The sequence below is a fragment of the Nelusetta ayraudi genome, unplaced genomic scaffold (assembly GCF_046127955.1).
Source record: "Nelusetta ayraudi isolate G7.1 ecotype Tasmania unplaced genomic scaffold, CSIRO-AGI_Nayr_v1 ptg000021l, whole genome shotgun sequence".
NCBI lineage: Eukaryota > Metazoa > Chordata > Actinopteri > Tetraodontiformes > Monacanthidae > Nelusetta > Nelusetta ayraudi.
In genome coordinates, this window is record NW_027466071.1 from 5,240,188 (window position 1) to 5,261,880 (window position 21,693).

Genomic DNA, 21,693 nt, shown 5'->3' on the forward strand with positions numbered 1-21,693 from the left:
CTGATGGCATCTCAGCTTCAACCCTCTGGGAATCTCTTAAAGCGTATCTCAGAGGGCAGATAATTTCTCGCTCTGCCTGTAAGAGGACAGTGAAATACAAAAAGATTGATGATCTATCCTCAGAAATTAAGACTCTGGATGGACTCATATCTGTCTCTACGACCCCTGATTTGATTAGGAGAAGAGTAAGCATTCAAACTGAAATTGACCTCATAACCACTACTCAAGCGGAGAAGCTCATTCTTAAATCTCGTAGTAGATTTTACGAAGAAGGGGATAAACCTTCCAAAGTAGTAAATAATATTAAGGTAATATAATTGTAACTCAATCCTTGCGTATAATAAATCAATTCAAAAAATGTCTGGGTGTTCAAAATATCTCTCTTCACTCACCTGTAATACATAATCACCTTTTTCAACCGTCTTTATTGGACAATGGCTTTAAAATTTGGTATGATAAGGGTATTCATAGTATTGAAAACCTTTATATCGATAATATCTTTGCCAGCTTTGAACAGCTATCCAAAAAATTCAGACTGACCAAGAGTCATTTTTGGCGATACTTGCAAAAAGCTTCGCTAATTTCTCTTCTGTCCCCCCTTCTTCATGCCTAGATTCCATATTAAAAGTTAATACGCTAAATAAGAGGAGAATATCATATATTTATTTACGTATTATGGATAGTCGCAACCACTCCATTGCACATATTCGGGAACAATGGGAAAAAGACCTGGGGGCTCCTCTGTCTGACAAGGAATGGGATATGGCTCTTACCAAGGTTCACTCTTCTTCCATATGCTCAAGACTTGCTTTAATACAGTTCAAAGTGCTACATAGGTTACACTTTTCAAAGGCTAAATTAGCAAAGATATTTCCCAATGTGGACCCATCATGTGACAGATGTAAACAGGCCCCAGCTATTTCCTACCATATGTTCTGGTCTTGTCCAAAACTTGTACCTTTCTGGTCATCCTTTTGTGAAGTTATCTCTAATGCCTATGCCTATAATGTCTCACCTTCTCCTTTGGTTGCTATTTTTGGACTGTATTCTGATCCAACGGGATGTGTCCCCCCTGATCATCTGCAGAGGGTCATTGTCTTTTCTTCTTTATTAGCCAGACGCTTGATTCTACTTCAATGGAAGGCAGTTACTCCTCCATAACATCACCACTGGATCAAGGATGTTATGTTCAATATCAAACTGGGAAAAAAATCAAATGCACTCTCAATGGCTTCTCTGACCGATTCCACAAAACCTGGGACCCCCTAATAACATATGTAAATAATCTCCCTGGCCTAGAATTGGAACATTAAGTGTTTACTCCTGCTCTGTTCAATTATTGATATTTGGTTCACTTGTGGTTTGTCTGCTTTTTGTTGATGTTTAATTTATTTTATTTTATTTTGTTTTATTTTATTTTATTTATTTATTTATTTTTACATTTGTGTGTTTGTAACCCCTTTGTTTTTTTTTTGTTTTTTTTGTCGCGTTGACCCTGGCTTTGGTTTGTTATTGTTCTCTTCTACTTGGGGTGTTTGTTTGTTTGTTTGTTTTTTCCCTCTCTCTTTTCTCTACTACACTGTTTGTAATATAGAAAGTGTGTTCTTTATAAATGTATATGCAAAATCACAAATAAAGTGTTAAAAAATAGAAAGAAAGAAAAAAACTTAGGCGTTGGATAATGTGAGTTAATTTAATTAAGAATTCTGTGCAGTTTCGATTCACCGCACACAATAATCCATGTACAAAAATGTCTGCAATACTAGAAAGTAACTGTAACGTCAAGGCTGTCCGCCCATCGCCTCCTGTCATTTGATGCTTGTATCTTCCCAACTGATGTTCAAAGGCATTAATGCGTTCGCGTATTATGGTTGATTAGTGGTAGGTATTAAATTATAACAAAAAGATGTTTCACCAATTACACCAAAATTCAGAAGAGGGCAACCAGACAGTCGACTTTGCATATTGCCTGTATGGATACGAGCCTCCCACCGACTACGAGATCGTTGTTCTTTGACCGGAGCAGACAGAATGCCTGAGCCGATAACTAAATGCCGATCGATTGCGCGACGTCTCGTGTCCAAAAAACATGATGACAACGCGCTAAAGACCGCCGGCAAGGCGGCAAAAAGAAGAGGAGGACTGGGAAGGAGAGTTACGTCATCTATGTGCATAAGGTGTCCAAAGGCATTTTCTTTGTAATTATGCAAAACCAAACAAGTTTTAAAAATTAATTACTACTACTACTACTACTACTACTAATAATAATAATACCAAGCTTGTTATTCACAAATATAGATTTTATTTATTTATTATTATTATTATTATTATTATTGTTATTGTTATTATTATTATTATTATTATTATTATTATTATTATTATTATTATTATTATTATTATTATTCACTCATGTAACTCACATTTGTCATTCGAGGACTTGTTTGCGCAGTCCGGCAGTCTCCACTTGGCGGGAGGGGAGCCTCTTTGTCTCGGTCGCAGACATACGGGCCAATCAGCAGAGGGCAACCACACAGTCGACTTTGCATATAGCCTGTATTTAAGAGTGTACGAGGCTGTGTAGGAGATCACTGTCCTTTAACCGGAGCAGAATGCCTGAGCCAGCCAAGTCCGCGCCCAAGAAGGGCTCTAAGAAAGCCGTCACCAAGACCGCCGGCAAAGGCGGCAAAAAGAGGAGAAAGTCTAGGAAGGAGAGCTACGCCATCTACGTGTACAAGGTGCTGAAGCAAGTCCATCCCGACACCGGCATCTCCTCCAAAGCCATGGGCATCATGAACTCGTTTGTCAACGACATCTTTGAGCGCATCGGCGGTGAGGCGTCTCGTCTGGCTCACTACAACAAGAAGTCCACCATCACTTCCAGGGAGATCCAGACCGCCGTCCGCCTGCTGCTGCCTGGTGAGCTGGCCAAGCACGCCGTGTCTGAGGGCACCAAGGCCGTCACAAAGTACACCAGTTCCAAGTAGACGCCTCGTCTTTCCTGCGACCCAACGGCTCTTTTAAGAGCCACACACTCGCTCCAAAGAGATTCCACTGCCTTCTACAAAAGCATGTTAACATGCTGTTGCAGTATTATAAACCTTATGTCCTGTCTTTCGTGCTGAATTAGTTATAGGTATTTCATACACCTTGCAACAGGAATTTGTAATTACAGCAACATCCTGACCAGCAAGAAAAAATAGGTTTTAAAAAAAATGGGTTCAGAAGAGGAAGAAGCCTTTATTAATCCCACTTTGGGGAATTTTGCATAAAGAATGGGGATTATATTGACTAAAAACAAAGACAGAAATAGATTATTTATAGGCTAAGAAGGAAGAAAAAGAGTTGGATAATTAAGTTATGTACACAGTATTCACATATAGGTGTTTTTTGTTTCAAACAAGCATTGCTATATTTGTTATCACAGTAATGTTTACATCACATTTTATGGATTCAAATTAAGAAGCAGTTTTTTATTGTGATTATCATAACATATATTGAATATTTCTCTAACATATTGAACATATCTAACAATATTTATAAGGCGGAGTTGTTCAGATGTACTGTTTATACAAGATCAGAAGTATTGTTTTTATTGAGCAAAATATGGAGAAAATGTTTATTTGAAATAAACTATTCAGAATCCATGTAGACTTACTGTTGACTATGTAAAATGTATCTATATGTTATACTGCCAGGTTATATGGTGCTCATCTGTTGTTGGTGGAGGTGTGTGTGATTACACATCCTCAAACAATATTGCATAGCTTTTTTGTACATCATCGCTTGCAGGGCTTTAATGATTAAAACACACACACACACAAAGATTCTGAAGATGCTGAAAAGTAGTTAGTGGTTCCATCTGAAAATTGTTCATAAAGTATCACGTTATAACGTGAAAGTATCACGTAAAAATGTGAAACCATTACGTTGTAACGTGATACTGAGCCCTGTTTTTTCCCCCTAGGGTGGCAGCAATGCGCTTCCGTATAAAATAAAAGAGATGGCAAAGTTTTGTAGACACAGATACACACTCACTGGTCAGTTGGAACCATTGCAATTTTCCATCCAAATAGTTCAATAATTAACATATCCAAATTGGCAATGTTTGGAGATGTCTCATTCTGATTATGAAGTTTTTTGAACTGCAGGTGAAATTGACTGAAAATGTAAGTGAAATGTTGTAAATGTAACTCCACCAGGCTCTAAAACTAATGAAATAGATGAGCCCACTGACTTCATTGAAGTTCAGTTTGGGATTAATAAAGTTCCTCTTTGGTTTGCTCCTCTGTTGTGGTATATGTTATTGTGCAAGTGTCTCAATCTCCATGGTAAATCATGTCATAACAGATCTCACTTTCCCTTCTCTCACTTTTGTGCTACCAGATCATGGATGAGTTGAGCCAGGATAGCGAATAAATAAAAATATCCCAACTTACTCCCTTGTCCTAGTTTTGTGCAACGGGCCACTGGACGTCAGGGCCAGAATGATGCTATGGACAAAACAATGCAGACACTGATGATGGAGCTGCTCAGTGGAAAGAGTGAATATGGCATATTAGCTTTCATAATTACTTTTGCAAACACAGTTGTCCCGCTCGAGGATCACTTCAGGGCCGTAGACCTGATGAAAAACAAAGCAAAAACAAAAAAATTGCAAATTTTTAGATTAAACATGCAATTAACATTAAGACTTGCATTGTAAAAGTAACAACATTTGGCCATAAGAAATTTGTGCGTGTCTCCTTTTTTTCTTCCCAAGACAGCTGGGACAGGCTCCAGCAGTGCAGGTTCATCACTGACACAAAAGGAAGGAGGTTTATTCTGACTTTGATCAGACTATTAAACGTGATGAAACTTTGATCAATACCTGGTGCATCATCAACCTCATGCGTTGAACAGACACACTGACAGAGGACGTCGGACTTGTCTCACTGACACAAACACTGACACTGACTGAGAGTGGACAGGTTCGCACCTTCCAGCCATTTTCTGCGAACACACAGTGCCTCCAGCCCCGGCTGCTCCGGGGCGTCACGGAGTTCTTCCTGTTTATTTTTTTTCAACCCTGCTCCCTACGTCGACATGGTCAAACAAATGAGGGAACCAAGGCACTTCTGTTTCTGTTCTATTTAATCACCTTAAATTAACATACCACTAGTTCACAAAAGCACCTGAAACACACGTGCACCTTTTGAAGTTACTAAGCACAACACAGAACTTTTTTTTTCTCTTTTCTCCAGCAAACTCCTGCGGATGTTTTACCAGTCTGTGGTTGCCAGCGTCCTCTTCTACACCGTGGTGTGCTGGGGGGCCAGTATATCCAAGAAGGACCAATCCAGACTAGAAAAACTGATCAGGCGGGCCGGCTCTGTGGTCGGCATGAAGCTGGACTCTCTGGTGACGGTGGCAGAGAGGAGGACTCTGGACAAACTGCTGGACAATGCCAGCCACCCTCTGCACACCGTCATCAGCAACCAGAGGAGTCTGTTCAGTAATAGACTGCTTCTTCCAAAGTGTCGGACCAACAGGCTGAAGAACTCCTTTGTCCATCATGCCATCACTCTCTACAACTCCTCACTTGGGGGGAAGAGGAGGACAGAGTGCTGAGGGTAGTGGTGGGGAAGGGAGATGGGCATTATTATTATGTATATGTATATTAGTATTTATTTATTATTTTATACCTGTGTGCCGCTATTGTAGTTTTTACTTCTGTGTGTGTGTGTGTGTGTGTGTATATATATATATACACACACACACACACACACGTGTATATATGTATATATATATATATATATATATATATATAAATATATATATATACACACACACACACGTGTGTATATATATACACACACACACACGTGTGTATATATATATATATATATATATATATATATATATATATATATATATATATATATATATATATATACACACGTATAATATATATACGTGTATATATATTGTACTACTGCTGCTGGAAATGTTAATTTTCCTGAGGGAGTCATCCCAAAGGGATCAATAAAGTCTATGTCTGTGTGAGAAAGTGCGCGATCTCCGCCTCCCCTTCTCAGTTTCCCCCACGAGGACGCGGCGGCGTGGCGTTGCCCACGCGGGAGAGCGAGCGAAAGAGACGCTGTTTTACGTGCGAGTGCGTGAGTGCGCGCGCGCGCGCGCGCGCACACACACACACACACACACACACACACACACACACACACACACACACACACACACACACACACACACAGGGTTGTGTAGGGGATTTTTATTTTGTATTTGCTACTGTTTTTGTGCCCTGCCGTGCTTTGGGGCGGAGGAACGTGTGCCGTGAGCAGGGTGTCGGCGTCGGGAGCGCGGTGCACCGCGACTCCCATTCTGTCCCATTTCCCAACCTGTAACAGTTTGTGCACTGGTCAATCATCACTCACCATCACTAGTCACAATGCTGCTCACCCACACCTCACCTGCATCCGCTTGGTCCCGGTCGGCTCCGCTGCTCCTGGGCGGAAGCGCGCGCCGCTGCAGGGGTGTGGTTTTATGGAGCGCCGGAGTAGCCCATTGCCGTAAAGGGGGGGTGTTGGTTTTTGGTTGGAATATGTAATTAAGGGGCGAATGTGGGGTTTATTTGTATTTAAGGGTGTGTATGTTTAGGGGGGATTGGGTTCTGTTTATTGAGGGCTGTGTCGCGGATATCACAGCTCTCGTCCAAAGCCAAGGAGAAAAAGTCAAAACTTGCCACTTCACGTTGCAGCTGAAGCTCCAGATTCCCCGCAACGTCCTCGATCCTCCTCGTCACGGTTCGCCTGGACAGCGGGACTTGTTCAAATGCGCCTTTTTTTCAGGGCATATTAGTGCTGCAGAGTCCACCAAGCACTCTTTGACAAACTCCCCCTCTGAGAATGGCTTACTGTTTTTAGCGATTTTGTGGGATATCGCAAAGCTGGTCTTGGTTGCTGCATCCCTGGATGTGTGAAGCTTGGTAAAAAAAAAAAAAAAAAAAAAAAAAGCCTTGCTGCTTTTGCAGCTTAGCTAGCAAAGCTTCCGATGTCCGCGACCTTTCAGCATCATTCAAGTTTTTGTATTTCTCTGCGTGTTTCGTCTCATAATGCCGACTCAAATTGTAGTCCTTAAAGACGGCGATCTGCTCCCCACAAAGTAAACACACGGCTTTACCTCCGACTTCAGTGAACAAATACTTAGAAGTCCAATGTTTGTTGAAAATCCTGCATTCGGCATCTACCTTTCTTTTTTTTTTCTTTTTTTTACCACGAGCAGACATTTTTGAGGGCTATGGTCATCTTGTGATAGCGTCCAATCCCGCCACTTGTTGCTATACGTATCGCGTGATTATGTATGTGAATAAAAAAACAACTTCAAAATAAAAGCAATGCAGCGTTAGTCCATGTATGAGGTAAAATGAGACAATAAGTTTATTTTGTAATTTCCAATTAACCTTACACGGGCCGGTCAGAGTCAACCAAAGGGCCGTATGTGGCCCGGGGGCGTACAATGCCCAGGTCTGATCAACACCAATGAACCCACCTATATATCACCTGCAACTGGCAGCGCTGACATCCTGGACTTAATTCTCTGCACCCCTGACCTGGCTTCAAAACTCCAACAGTTCACTACCACAAACCACCTCAACAATGATCACCTACCCATTCTCACCACCTTCTCCTTTAACCTCCAAGCCGTCCAAAGCAAAAAATATAACTACAGAAAAACAGACTGGGAAATCTATATAACAAATATTGAAACAAAACTAAAGGACACCCCTACCCCTCCCATTACCTCCCCTGACGACCTGGACCACCAAGCAACTCACCTAAGTCAACTACTCATCCAAGCCCGAGAGGAAGACGGTGACCGCCATGGATGTTGTGTATGCTCTGAAGAGACAGGCTTCGCCGGTTAAGTGTCTTCATCTAACGTCGAATCAAAGGCTCTTTTAAGAGCCGCCCAAACATTTAACAAGCTGCTTCTTTTTGGGTCCTGATAGTCTGGCGTCGCAGAATGCTTACATTATGTTTGTTGATCAAGTCAATGAAGGCGATCAGCAGCTGCTTAAAATAAACTACTGCAAATCCTAAAACAAACAAAAAAGAAACTTAGGAGGAGGAGTCACGAGCATGAGAAGTGAGTAGACGTGTCTTCCGCAGCTCCCGCAGAAATCTATCAAATTTATAATCCTTTGGACCTTGTAACCGCAAAAACTTTGTTAAAGAATTTTCCTTAGTGACTCTAGTACATTATAAGCGCATTAATGCCTCCCAAACAGACAAAACAACAACAGATTGGGAAAGGAAACCCAAACTCCCCGGTTAGCGCTAGCAATGATCCAAGTGAGGATGCTAACTTTGCTAACAACATGTGTAATGGAAAAGTATTCTTGTGTTATTCTTTATCTTGGTTTATATTGTATGATCACTCGTAGCACGTGTAAACTGTTAGAATCATAGTAGCCGCATAGCCATCATGCGGCGACCACATGAGTATTGCTCATGTGTAGAGCTCATGGTGCACAGGCGCTCATGACTATAGTTGACTATAGATACCATATAGTAGTCTTCTGTTTTCTGCTAACATATACGCATTGTATTCACTTTGTTTTATGGCCTGCCCCTGATGTGCCCATCCTGTAATAATAATAATAATAATAATAAACTTTTATTTGTACAGCGCTAAATCACAACCAAAGGCGTCTCAAAGCGCTTTATACAATCAGAGAGAACCAACCGGGCCCCCGGAGCAAGCAAGATGCGACAGTGGCTGGGAAAAACTCCCCTGGGGGAAGAAACCTAGGGCAGAACCAGACTCCAGAGGGCGATCATCTGCCTATGAGTACAGTACTGTAGGGCCTCTTTATTGCCCTGTGCAAGATATGAGCTGTGAAATCGGCCACTTATCGTATAATCATTGTTTTGTTTCTCTGTGTTCTCCTCCTGTTATTTCATTATCTTATCCCCCCCCAGTCCAGTGTATAAGAGACCTTCTTCCTTTTTGCTCTGTGCACTTGCACTCGCATTCCTTTGAGCTGTTGCACTTGTTGCTTCCGTTCCGTTGGTTGTACTGTGTTTGTGCCTCGGAGCTTCGATCCTTTTATTGTCTGTTTATTAAATTACTTATTCTCCCAGTATTCCTGCAGCAGCATCTTCGCTCTTTTCCACAACAACATGCAAGCACTGGCGAAAGCAGTCTCTGCCGTACAAGCCTCTATTGATTTATTTCAGGAGGAAAACCGGGCGTCCATCGCATCTCTACATGAAACACTCAACATGTATGGTCAACGAATTACTGACATTGAAGATGGAATGACCGAGTTCGACAAAAGACTGGACAGTTTGGAAACTTCCTGAACTTTATTGGCTAAGGAAAACGATGCCTTGAAGGAGAAGGTAGCGTACTTAGATAATTACACTCGACGACAATATACGTATTGTAGGGATACCAGAAGATGCAGAGAGCCCACGACCGTCAGAATTCATGGCCAAGCTACTTGTGGACATGCTTGGAGAAGACAGTTTTGAGAAGCCACCATCGGTGGACAGAGCTCATAGAAGTTTGGCCCCAAAACCAGCAGATGGCGACAATAAATCACGTGCGATTATTGTCAAACTTCATTGCTTTCAAACTAAAGAGATGATCCTACGCCTCGCCAGACAGAAGGGTCCGCTTTCCTACAACGGAGCAAGAGTTCACATCTTTCCAGACTACAGCCGGGATGTCAACAAACGACGTGCAGCCTTCTCCGACTCCAAAAAGAAGCTCCACGCCGCAAAGATCCAGTTCGGTCTCTACTATCCAGCCACACTACAGTTAAAACACAACGGGAAGCGCATGAAGTTCACCGACCCTGCAGCGGCACTAACGTACATTGACAAAATTGTCGCTTCTGAGGACAGAGGCTCTGCTTCACACGCTGCAGAGGACAAATGAGGTAAAAACAGTCTCTGTGTGAACATGTGCATACATCACACAACAATACGGGCAACCTACTATAACTTTGATTTGCGTAATCATTTACTTTTATGATCATCACCGTTTTCATTATATTGACGTTCTTGCTGTTCAAAGGTTCATCAATGGTTAAACATGTTTCAGTATTGCAGGTAGCATGCAATTTCAGGTTTGCAGCAGTTTGATGTTTTCTGGGGAGGATAGCCTTTTTAAGGACTGTTTCTGTGTTGCATGTAGTTTTGATGTGATATGTTTTGTTTTTTTGTTTTGTTTTTTTGCACCTACCTATTAATCTTTCTATCTTCCAAATGGAGTAGACGCTTACATCTCTGATTTTATTTGTTTTAATGGCGCAGAGTAATTTACAACTTCTCCCAGGTAAAGACGTTATGAAAATTATAAGTTGGAATGTTAAGGGTTTGAATCAAGCAAATAAAAGGAAAAGGGTTCTCTCTCATTTACAACATCTTGGTGTTGGTATTGATTTCATACAGGAAACCCACCTTTTAAATCGAGACCACTTAAAAATACACAAAGAATGGGTGGGGCAAACATTTCACTCATAATTTAACTGTAAAAGTAGAGGAGTTGCTATTCTTATCCACAAAAGAATCCCCTTTCTTGTGTCAAAAACTATACTGGACCCGAATGGCAGATATGTGATGATTGTGGGAAAGCTGTTTAAACTTTGCTTAGTATTGGTTAATATTTATGGCCCGAACTTTGACAATTAGATTAAAAAAAAAACAAAAAAAACACAAAGTAACATCCCTAATTTGGACAATCATCACTTGATTTTGTCTGGGTATTACAACTTGGTGATGGACTCTACTTGGGATCGCTCCTCTCAGTCAGTAATAAGAACATCTAAATCTACACAAATAGTTCAGTCATTCATAGATATGCATAAACTTGTAGACCTATGGAGATATAAACATCCCACTAAGAGGGAGTATTCATATTACTTTAGTGTACACAAATCATTTTCCAGGTGTTGTGGAAAAGAGCGAAGATGCCGATGCAGGAATACTGGGATAATAAGTAATTTAATGAACAAACAATAAAAAGGGGATCGGAGCTCCGAGGCACAAAACACAGTAAAATGGGAGTGCGAGTGCGAGGAGGAAAGGAGGAAGAAGGTCTCTTATACACTGGACTGGGAGGGGAAGAGATAAGGAAGGGAAGAAGAGGAAAACAAAGCACAGAGAATCAGCACAAGCTGACACATTTACAGCCTCCTCTGGTGGACCACGAGGAGAATGTCTCGAGAAGGTTATACTATGAAACAAACAGATTACACGTGCTACTAGTGATCATATGACACAGAATACAACATAATAAAGAATAACCCAAGAATACATATTTCCCATTACACCAGGATAAACTTTTTTTTAGTTGATCCCTATCTGTTGAGTATTATCACAGATTGTAAATATGATCCAATTATTATTTCTGATCATGCCCCTGTGAGTATTAAAGTGACTCTCCTGATCCAGAGGACAAAACGGACATGGCAGCTTGATACACCTCTGCTGGCAGATGAAGACTTTGTGAAGTTCATTACGGAAGAAATTGATTTTTTCCTACAGGTAAATAGGACTGATGGCATCTCAGCTTCAACCCTCTGGGAATCTCTTAAAGCGTATCTCAGAGGGCAGATAATTTCTCGCTCTGCCTGTAAGAGGACAGTGAAATACAAAAAGATTGATGATCTATCCTCAGAAATTAAGACTCTGGATGGACTCATATCTGTCTCTACGACCCCTGATTTGATTAGGAGAAGAGTAAGCATTCAAACTGAAATTGACCTCATAACCACTACTCAAGCGGAGAAGCTCATTCTTAAATCTCGTAGTAGATTTTACGAAGAAGGGGATAAACCTTCCAAACTAGTTAATAATATTAAGGGTAATATAATTGTAACTCAATCCTTGCGTATAATAAATCAATTCAAAAAATGTCTGGGTGTTCAAAATATCTCTCTTCACTCACCTGTAATACATAATCACCTTTTTCAACCGTCTTTATTGGACAATGGCTTTAAAATTTGGTATGATAAGGATATTCATAGTATTGAAAACCTTTATATCGATAATATCTTTGCCAGCTTTGAACAGCTGTCCAAAAAATTCAGACTGACCAAGAGTCATTTTTGGCGATACTTGCAAATTAGGGATTTTACTACAAAAAGGTTTGATAATTTCTCTTCTGTCCCCCCTTCTTCATGCCAAGATTCCATATTAAAAGTTAATATGCTAAATAAGAGGAGAATATCATATATTTATTTACGTATTATGGATAGTTGCAACCACTCCATTGCACATATTCGGGAACAATGGGAAAAAGACCTGGGGGCTCCTCTGTCTGACAAGGAATGGGATATGGCTCTTACCAAGGTTCACTCTTCTTCCATATGCTCAAGACTTGCTTTAATACAGTTCAAAGTGCTACATAGGTTACACTTTTCAAAGGCTAAATTAGCAAAGATATTTCCCAATGTGGACCCATCATGTGACAGATGTAAACAGGCCCCAGCTACTTCCTACCATATGTTCTGGTCTTGTCCAAAACTTGTACCTTTCTGGTTATCCTTTTGTGAAGTTATCTCTAATGCCTATGGCTATAATGTCTCACCTTCTTCTTTGGTTGCTATTTTTGGACTGTATTCTGATCCAACGGGATGTGTCCCCCCTGATCATCTGCAGAGGGTCATTGTCTTTTCTTCTTTATTAGTTACTCCTCCATCACATCACCACTGGATCAAGGATGTTATGTTCAATATCAAACTGGGAAAAAATCAAATGCACTCTCAATGGCTTCTCTGACCGATTCCACAAAACCTGGGACCCCCTAATAACATATGTAAATAATCTCCCTGGCCTAGAATTGGAACATTAAGTGTTTACTCCTGCTCTGTTCAATTATTGATATTTGGTTCACTTGTGGTTTGTCTGCTTTTTGTTGATGTTTAATTTATTTTATTTTATTTTGTTTTATTTTATTTATTTATTTATTTATTTTTACATTTGTGTGTGTGTGTATGTGCGCGTTGTTTGTAACCCCTTTGTTTTTTTTTTGTTTTTTTTGTCGCGTTGACCCTGGCTTTGGTTTGTTATTGTTCTCTTCTACTTGGGGTGTTTGTTTGTTTGTTTGTTTTTTTTTCTCTCTCTTTTCTCTACTACATTGTTTGTAATATAGAAAGTGTGTTCTTTATATATGTATATGCAAAATCACAAATAAAGTGTTAAAAAATAGAAAGAAAGAAAAAAACTTAGGCGTTGGATAATGTGAGTTAATTTAATTAAGAATTCTGTGCAGTTTCGATTCACCGCACACAATAATCCATGTACAAAAATGTCTGCAATACTAGAAAGTAACTGTAACGTCAAGGCTGTCCGCCCATCGCCTCCTGTCATTTGATGCTTGTATCTTCCCAACTGATGTTCAAAGTCATTAATGCGTTCGCGTATTATGGTTGATTAGTGGTAGGTATTAAATTATAACAAAAAGATGTTTCACCAATTACACCAAAATTCAGAAGAGGGCAACCACACAGTCGACTTTGCATATTGCCTGTATGGATACGAGCCTCCCACCGACTACGAGATCGTTGTTCTTTGACCTGAGCAGACAGAATGCCTGAGCCGATAACTAAATGCCGATCGATTGCGCGACGTCTCGTGTCCATAAAACATGACGACAACGCGCTAAAGACCGCCGGCAAAGGCGGCAAAAAGAAGAGGACTAGGAAGGAGAGTTACGCCATCTATGTGTATAAGGTGTCCGAAGGCATTTTCTTTGTAATTATGCAAAAATACAAAAAATAAATTAATAATAATAATAATAATAATAATAATAATAATAATAATAATAATAATAGTAATAATAATAATAATAATAATACCAAGCTTGTTATTCACAAATATAGATTTTATTTATTTTATTATTATTATTATTATTATTATTATTATTATTATTATTATTATTATTATTATTATTCACTCATGTAACTCACATTTGTCATTTGAGGACTTGTTTGCGCAGTCTTGGCGGGAGCGGAGCCTCTTTGTCTCGGTCGCAGACATACGGGCCAATCAGCAGAGGGCAACCACACAGTCGACTTTGCATATAGCCTGTATTTAAGAGTGTACGAGGCTGTGTACGAGATCACTGTCCTTTAACCGGAGCAGAATGCCTGAGCCAGCCAAGTCCGCGCCCAAGAAGGGCTCTAAGAAAGCCGTCACCAAGACCGCCGGCAAAGGCGGCAAAAAGAGGAGAAAGTCTAGGAAGGAGAGCTACGCCATCTACGTGTACAAGGTGCTGAAGCAAGTCCATCCCGACACCGGCATCTCCTCCAAAGCCATGGGCATCATGAACTCGTTTGTCAACGACATCTTTGAGCGCATCGGCGGTGAGGCGTCTCGTCTGGCTCACTACAACAAGAAGTCCACCATCACTTCCAGGGAGATCCAGACCGCCGTCCGCCTGCTGCTGCCTGGTGAGCTGGCCAAGCACGCCGTGTCTGAGGGCACCAAGGCCGTCACAAAGTACACCAGTTCCAAGTAAACGCCTCGTCTTTCCTGCGACCCAACGGCTCTTTTAAGAGCCACACACTTTCTCCAAAGAGATTCCACTGCCTTCTACAAAATGATGTTAACATATGCTTTTGCAGTATTATAAACCTTATGTCCTGTCTTTCGTGCTGAATTAGTTATAGGTATTTCATACACCTTGCAACAGCAATTTGTAGTTACAGCAACATCCTGACCAGCAAGAAAAAAAGTCATGTTAAGAAGAGGAAGAAGCCTTTATTAATCCCACTTTGGGGAATTTTGCATAAAGAATGGGGATAATAAAAACAAAGACAGAAAATAAATTATTTATAGGCTAAGAAGGAAGAAAAAAGATGGTTGGATAATTTATGTACAGAGTATTCACATAGGTGTTTTTCGTTACAAACAAGCGTTGCTGTATTTATGTTATCACAACAATGTTTACATCACATTTTATGGATTCAAATTAAGCAGTTTTTTTTTTATTGTGATTATCATAACATATTGAACATATCTAACAATATTTATAAGGCGGAGTTGTTCAGATGTACTGTTTATACAAGATCAGAAGTATTGTTTTTATCGAGCAAAATATGAAGAAAATGTTTATTTGAAATAAACTATTCAGAATCCATGTAGACTTACTGTTGACTATGTAAAATGTATCTATATTTTATACTGCCAGTTTATACGGTGCTCATCTGTTGTCGGTGGAGGTGTGTGTGATTACACATCCTCAAACAATATTGCAAAGCTTTTTTGTACATCATCACTTGCAGGGCTTTAATGATTAAAACACACAAACGAGAGAGAGATTTTGAAGATTCCTAAAAGTAGTTTGTCGTGGTTCCATCTGAAAATTGTTCATAATAGAAGAAGCCCTTTTTTTTCAACGATCATACACACACCACATCCGGCCCGCGTGAAGGCAGTCATAAACCCTCCCCCCAATGAAACTTTGCTGACACGTTAGCGTAGCGCGACAGCGTGCTTCCGCCCCCCCATCTCCCGCTCAACAAAGAAATGCCGGGACGTTAGCCCTATTTCCAACCCCCCTCATTCAACGAACCGTGGCCCGCCGACATGATGCAGTTCCGTCATATGGCCCCTGATGTAAACTGTAACACACACACACACAGACAATTGTGTGAGGCAAGCTGAAAGCTAGTATATATACACACACATATGTATAAAATAAATAAATAAAGGAAAATAAGTGTTTTGGCTGAGTCTGTGTTATTCGTTTGACGTATAGCTTGAGTTGAGAGGATTCGGCTCTTTCCGCGAGATGTGTGTGGCTCTTAAAAGAGCCGTTGTTGTTGTTGTAGTAGTAGTAGTAGTAGTAGTAGTAGTAATTCTCCAGCCAGCGGTGTCCACTCTACTTGGCCTTGGCGGGCTTCTCGGTCTTCTTGGGCAGCAGCACAGCCTGAATGTTGGGCAGCACGCCGCCCTGAGCGATGGTCACTCCGCCCAGCAGCTTGTTGAGCTCCTCGTCGTTGCGCACCGCCAGCTGCAGGTGACGCGGGATGATGCGAGTTTTCTTGTTGTCGCGGGCGGCGTTGCCGGCCAACTCCAGGATCTCAGCGGTCAGGTACTCCAGCACCGCGGCCAGGTACACTGGGGCTCCGGCGCCCACGCGCTGCGCATAGTTGCCTTTGCGCAGCAGCCTGTGAACACGACCCACTGGGAACTGGAGACCGGCCCGGGAGGAGCGAGTCTTCGCCTTGGCTCTGGCCTTGCCGCCGGTTTTGCCTCTTCCGCTCATCTTGTGCTTAACTCTCTGCTTGCGCTTCGGAGAAAATGTGCCGACGAGTAGGACGACTCTCGCTTATATTTCCCAAGCCCACCAACGGTGTTGTGCCTGACCAACCAGGAGAAGCCTGGCAGTGCGCGCGCTCGTTTTGAATTTTGGCGGCCTGCCACGCTCAGCTCTCGGCCAATAGGCAGCGGAGTCTCGGGCCCCACTAACTTGTCTCCCCCTCGGCGGCAGGGGGCTGCGAGAGCAGCCAATCGGCGCAACAGTGACGCGGCCGCCGTCGCTCGGCCCGTTAAAGAGGAGCGACTTGTCCCTTCACACACTCATTTTACTTGTGAGCAAAGACTCGAGTGGAAATGGCAAGAACCAAGCAGACCGCCCGCAAGTCCACCGGAGGCAAAGCTCCCAGGAAGCAGCTGGCCACCAAGGCTGCCCGTAAGAGCGCCCCGGCCACCGGCGGAGTGAAGAAGCCTCACCGCTACAGGCCCGGTACCGTGGCTCTGAGAGAGATCCGTCGCTACCAGAAATCCACGGAGCTGCTCATCCGCAAGCTGCCCTTCCAGCGCCTGGTCAGAGAGATCGCCCAGGACTTCAAGACCGACCTGCGCTTCCAGAGCTCGGCTGTCATGGCTCTGCAGGAGGCCAGCGAGGCTTACCTGGTGGGTCTCTTCGAGGACACCAATCTGTGTGCCATCCACGCCAAAAGAGTCACCATCATGCCCAAAGACATCCAGCTGGCCCGCCGCATCCGCGGAGAACGGGCTTAAAGTGCTCCCTGTCGGTACTGCAGCCCTCTGCACACGACCAACGGCTCTTTTCAGAGCCACGCAACTTTTCAACAAAGAGTTCTTGCCTACATCTTCAAATGATGGGAAATTTATTACTCTGGAGTTACGAGCTTGACACTGACTCAATATTTATCCGAGTTATGCCGCTGTGTGTTAAGGGAATTGGTCTTTGGCTAATCCTGTCAACGAGCAGAATGGGCCTCCCATTTGCAACAATGAAGGAACATAAAAATTAAACTTGTACTAATAAAGAGTTCACGGTCAAGAAGCCACAACATCCATCAACACAATAGGGACGGTCAATTTGAATTTCAAATGTTTAAAAGTTGAAATTACTATTAATCATAATACATTAATCAATATATATATATATATATATATAATTTGCCATTATGGTTTTCCTGCATCACGCTCTGACTACTTTGAGTTTGGGATTTTGACATCAATCCTTAACTACTGCAATTTTCTACAGGAATATTATTTAACTTTTTTTTTTTTTTTTTTTTTTTTTTACTGTCACTCATTCTACTGTACGTTCCATTGTTAAAATTAAACAATGTCACTGTGTAATGTGTTTCTCTTTTTTTTCCCTTTTTTTCTTTTAAGTATTCCCCTTTTCCTTCTACAGATTAATCAGTTTTATTATTTGAATAAACCCAGTATCGGACAATTAGCAATGCAAATTCACTATCTGTCGTTTTCTTTCCCCCCCCCTACACAATAGTTGCCAGCTGCCTTCTCTATATCCCTCTCTCTCTATATCCCTCTCATCATCCCCTCCCTTTGTCCCCCCTCACTCATTTCCCCTTTCTACTCTCTTCTCACCCCCTATCCCTCCCTCAGTCTTGTCATGGCCACAATGTCACCTTTCCACAAGAATATAATAAAACCACTCAACAGGTAGTTCCTGAAACGACCCGGGTGGCTCACACTCTCAAGCTCTACCTCTGAGAATAAAATCTGTCAGCCATCAGAGACATTCAGAGACACTTGTGCTCGTCATTATGGCCAGACAGGACAAGGGGGGATGTCACTGGTAAAATACAGCAAATTACTGTAGATCTGGAAGTTTACACAATCGTGTTCTTTATCTGACGAATGGTAATTCTATTTTTCACGCTTTTTCTACACTGCCTGGCCAAAAAAGAAAGTCGCCACCAAAAAATAAAGGTCACACACTAATATTTTATTGGACCGCCTTTAGCTTTGCTTACCGCACACATTCGCTGTGGCATTGTTTCGATAAGCTTCTGCAATGTCACAAGATTTATTTCCATCCAGAGTTGCATTAACTTTTCACCAAGATCTTGCATTGATGATGGTAGAGTGTGACCGCTGCGCAAAGCCTTCTCTGGCACATCCCAAAGATTCTCAATGGGGTTCAGGTCTGGACTCTGTGGTGGCCAATCCATGTGTGAAAATGATGTCTGTTTTTACAGATTTACCCAGTTCCAGAGTGATGGTCCCGTCAGTGTAGTATTATATATGTGACAGTATCACTGTCACTGAAGAGGTCTCCTACTCATTAGCCTATCAATGCAGAGGACAAGGGCATAAAAGTAGGCTGTGTCCCTCCCCTGCCCTCTTGCTTCCGGACCCGAAGGCTGCTTCCGTTTTCCCGGCCTTCTGGTTGCTCTGCTGCGTTCGGTGCGGTGGACCATTGTGGTCAACGGGACACTGGCCAGCTGCTTTGTGTGCCCGAGTTTTAAGAGGATCAGGTGCGGACATTTTACTGTTTAAATTTAGTTTTGGGTGGCACAGTGGTTAGCGCTGCCGCCTCACAGCAAGAAGGTTGTGGGTTCGATTCCGGGCCTGGGACCTTTCTGTGTGGAGTTTGCATGTTCTCCCTGTGTCTGCATGGGTTCTCTCCGGGTTCTGCGGGTTCCTCCCACACTCCAAAAACATGCATGTGAGGTCAATTGAACTCTCTAAATTGTGCATGTGAGTGTGAATGGTTGTCTGTGTCTATGTGGCCCTGCGATGAACTGGCGACTTGTCCAGGGTGTCACCCTGCCTTCGCCCTATGACAGCTGGGATAGGCTCCAGCAGACCCCCGTTACCCCGAGTTCGGGACTAAGCGGGCATGGAAAATGAATGAATGAATGAATTTAGTCTTGAGTATTATGGCTTATTAGCATAGGTGTGTAGTGCCTCACCTGTCCATTCTTTTTTACAGCGTTTCCTGAACACATCATCGGGCACACTACAGACGCCTGCTAGCACAAAGCTGTGCAGAGCCTCCCCGTTGTTCTCCTCACCTGGAGGATGCCGGGTGAGCGGGACCTGTGGCCCAAAACTCGGTCCAGCAAGATAAGTACAGGAACACTGCTGCTTCGCCCGCACTTGATTGTGCTAGCTGCCCCGTACAGACGGTCGGCAGTGCATGTCGCTTCCATCTCGCCATGGTTTTACTTGTTGTTTTCCTTTCTCGTTGTCTTTTTCTTTGTTTTGTTTACGTCGCCTTCTGATGCCGTTGCATTGACTTTTATGACTGTGGGTCCGAAGGTTACGGCTCATTTTGCTGGCCCTCAGATAGCAGACTTTACTACCAAGTCGCCGGCCCAGCTACGGTTGCGTGCGTGTGTGTATGCGTGTGCGTTTGTTTGTATGTGTTGGTTGGTGGGAACGAGTGTGTGTGTGTGTGTGTTAGGGAAGGGGGGTGGGGGGGGGGGGGTCGTCTTATCTAAGTCTTGCACTATCGGTTTGTTTTGTTTAATGTAAGTGTCTTGTATTGCTTCGGTTGATTGATTTATTATTTGTCTTTCATGTCAAGTCAATGATTATGTCCTCTTTGTTTTTCCTTCGTTGATAACTCTGGCCAGAGACAGTTTTTTTTTGTTTGCTCTTCTGGTTAGGTTACTAGTTATTCTGATTTCCAACTCATCTGCCTCCAACACCTAATTGCTTGGGGTTCTGTGTGTGTGTGTGTGTGTGTGTGTGAAAATTGCATTGTTTATTTTTTGCTATTTTAGTACATATGACCGATTTTAGGGAACTTTTGTTAACCAACTGTTTATCTTTTCTTTTGTAGTCACTGAGAGCTGCTGCTGCTGCTGGTGGTGTCCCGGGTGGTGGGCCCCTTCGAGTGCTGTGACCCAGGATTGTGGTTGTTTTCTTCCTTTTTTTGCACTTCACTTTCGTTGCAGGTGTGTCACGTGTGAGTGGGGTGTTCCTTGTTTTTTTTTTTTTTTGGTTCCTCCCCCGTTTGGCCCACCCCCCATCGGTAAGCCTCAGTTTCTACTGTAGAATAAGGAGCTCAATAGCTCCGTTTTAAATGTTAAATGTTCGTTTGTTTGTTTTTTATTTTCAATGTTGAATAAAAGTTGGTTTCATATGTTAAACGTTTTGAACCACGTCTACTACTCCTTCCTCGTATAACTTACCTGTGTGCCTATTTATTACCTTTGTGTTTAGTTAGAATTCCCTGAGCGAAATTCCCAAGGTGGCGTTGTCGGTTCTTTTCATTTTTTTTTTTAAATTCACAATATCAAATCTTGCTTTATCAGATAGTTATAGCCACTCGCATCGCCACATATAGGAAGGATAAAGGATGGCAGGGAGACACACGGAACACCTGCAGCGCGATTCTGTGAACTGTTTTATTGTTCCCTCCACACCGCCATAAATTGCCCAAGAGCTCCCCCTAGTGGTGCCTACCAGTAGCTACCACAACATCCCCCTTTCTGAACAGGAAGCTTTTTATGCAACACCCTTAACTCGCCTAACCTCTGTTATAAAACTATATTAGTATTTGGATAAAGCCAACAACCCTAAAACATTCATAGTCTAACACAATGTTGCATTACATAACTCAGAACCGAAAATGTTTTTTCTGAAAAGAAGATTATTCTACCCCTTTTACCACTCAGTGTCCCATTAATCAGTCACAAAGTCCTGCAGGGGCCTTGGAGGGGCCCGCTGTCTAACTGGATATCTCCGGACAGGGGGCGTCTGCAGACAGGGTAGGGTCTCAAGAGGGGTGGGCGTAGGAGCAGGCAGACGTTTTTCCGGCCTGCAGGTCATCGGGCAGGTCAGTAGATGGCTCTGACATCGTGGCTCCTGTTCCTCCGTACAGTTCCTCGAGGTGCATCAAGCAGGTATAGGACCTGGGCGTCCCAGCTTCCTGAAGTACAGTTGCTTTTTTTCTAGTGTCCTTCACCCACACTTGGTCACCCGGGTCCAGGTGTGGGAGATTTCGTGCTCTGTGACGTCCGTTAAAGTTCCTCCTTTGGTTCAGTCTGCAAGTTTGATCCCTGCGCTTCAGCTTCTGAAGATCAGGCCAGCTGGGGTTTAGCTGTGTCGGGATGACTGGCACCGGTGTGCGGACCTTCAGACCCATTAGAAGCTCTGCAGGGCCATGCCCGTTTGCCAAAGGGGTCGCGCGGTAGGCCATCAAGGCTAGCTATGGGTCGCCAGCTTTCTTGAGAAACCTTCAGACCCTCAGCTGTCCGAACAGCTCGTTCCACCTCTCCATTGCTCTGCGGAAAGAGCGGGCTTGAAGTAGCATGGCTGAACTTCCATTGGGAGGCAAACACTCTGAAGCACCCTGAGGAGAACTGCGGGCCATTGTCTGTCTGGACTGTTTCAGCTATGCTGTGATGTGCAAAAATTGACTTAATGTTTTCTATCACTG

At 42.7% G+C, this 21,693-nt stretch overlaps 4 protein-coding genes and 1 long non-coding RNA gene across 5 annotated transcripts in view; 3 read left to right on the forward strand and 2 right to left on the reverse strand.

Moving 5' to 3' along the window:
• The window catches only part of LOC142889198 (uncharacterized), a 265,120-nt gene that overhangs the window by 48,287 nt on the left and 195,140 nt on the right, over positions 1–21,693 (reverse strand). The window lies entirely within an intron of this gene.
• On the forward strand, positions 2,598–3,060 carry LOC142888969 (histone H2B). Its single transcript, XM_076027469.1, has one exon. It carries the CDS (start codon positions 2,610–2,612, stop codon positions 2,982–2,984), a length of 375 nt encoding a protein of 124 aa, XP_075883584.1. The 5' UTR covers positions 2,598–2,609; the 3' UTR covers positions 2,985–3,060.
• LOC142888970 (histone H2B) lies at positions 14,149–14,649 on the forward strand. Its single transcript, XM_076027471.1, has one exon. The coding sequence runs from the start codon at positions 14,155–14,157 to the stop codon at positions 14,527–14,529; it is 375 nt and encodes a 124-aa protein (XP_075883586.1). The 5' UTR covers positions 14,149–14,154; the 3' UTR covers positions 14,530–14,649.
• Positions 15,882–16,299, reverse strand: LOC142888971 (histone H2A). Its single transcript, XM_076027472.1, has one exon. The coding sequence runs from the start codon at positions 16,279–16,281 to the stop codon at positions 15,895–15,897; it is 387 nt and encodes a 128-aa protein (XP_075883587.1). The 5' UTR covers positions 16,282–16,299; the 3' UTR covers positions 15,882–15,894.
• LOC142888972 (histone H3) lies at positions 16,577–17,371 on the forward strand. Its single transcript, XM_076027473.1, has one exon. It carries the CDS (start codon positions 16,629–16,631, stop codon positions 17,037–17,039), a length of 411 nt encoding a protein of 136 aa, XP_075883588.1. The 5' UTR covers positions 16,577–16,628; the 3' UTR covers positions 17,040–17,371.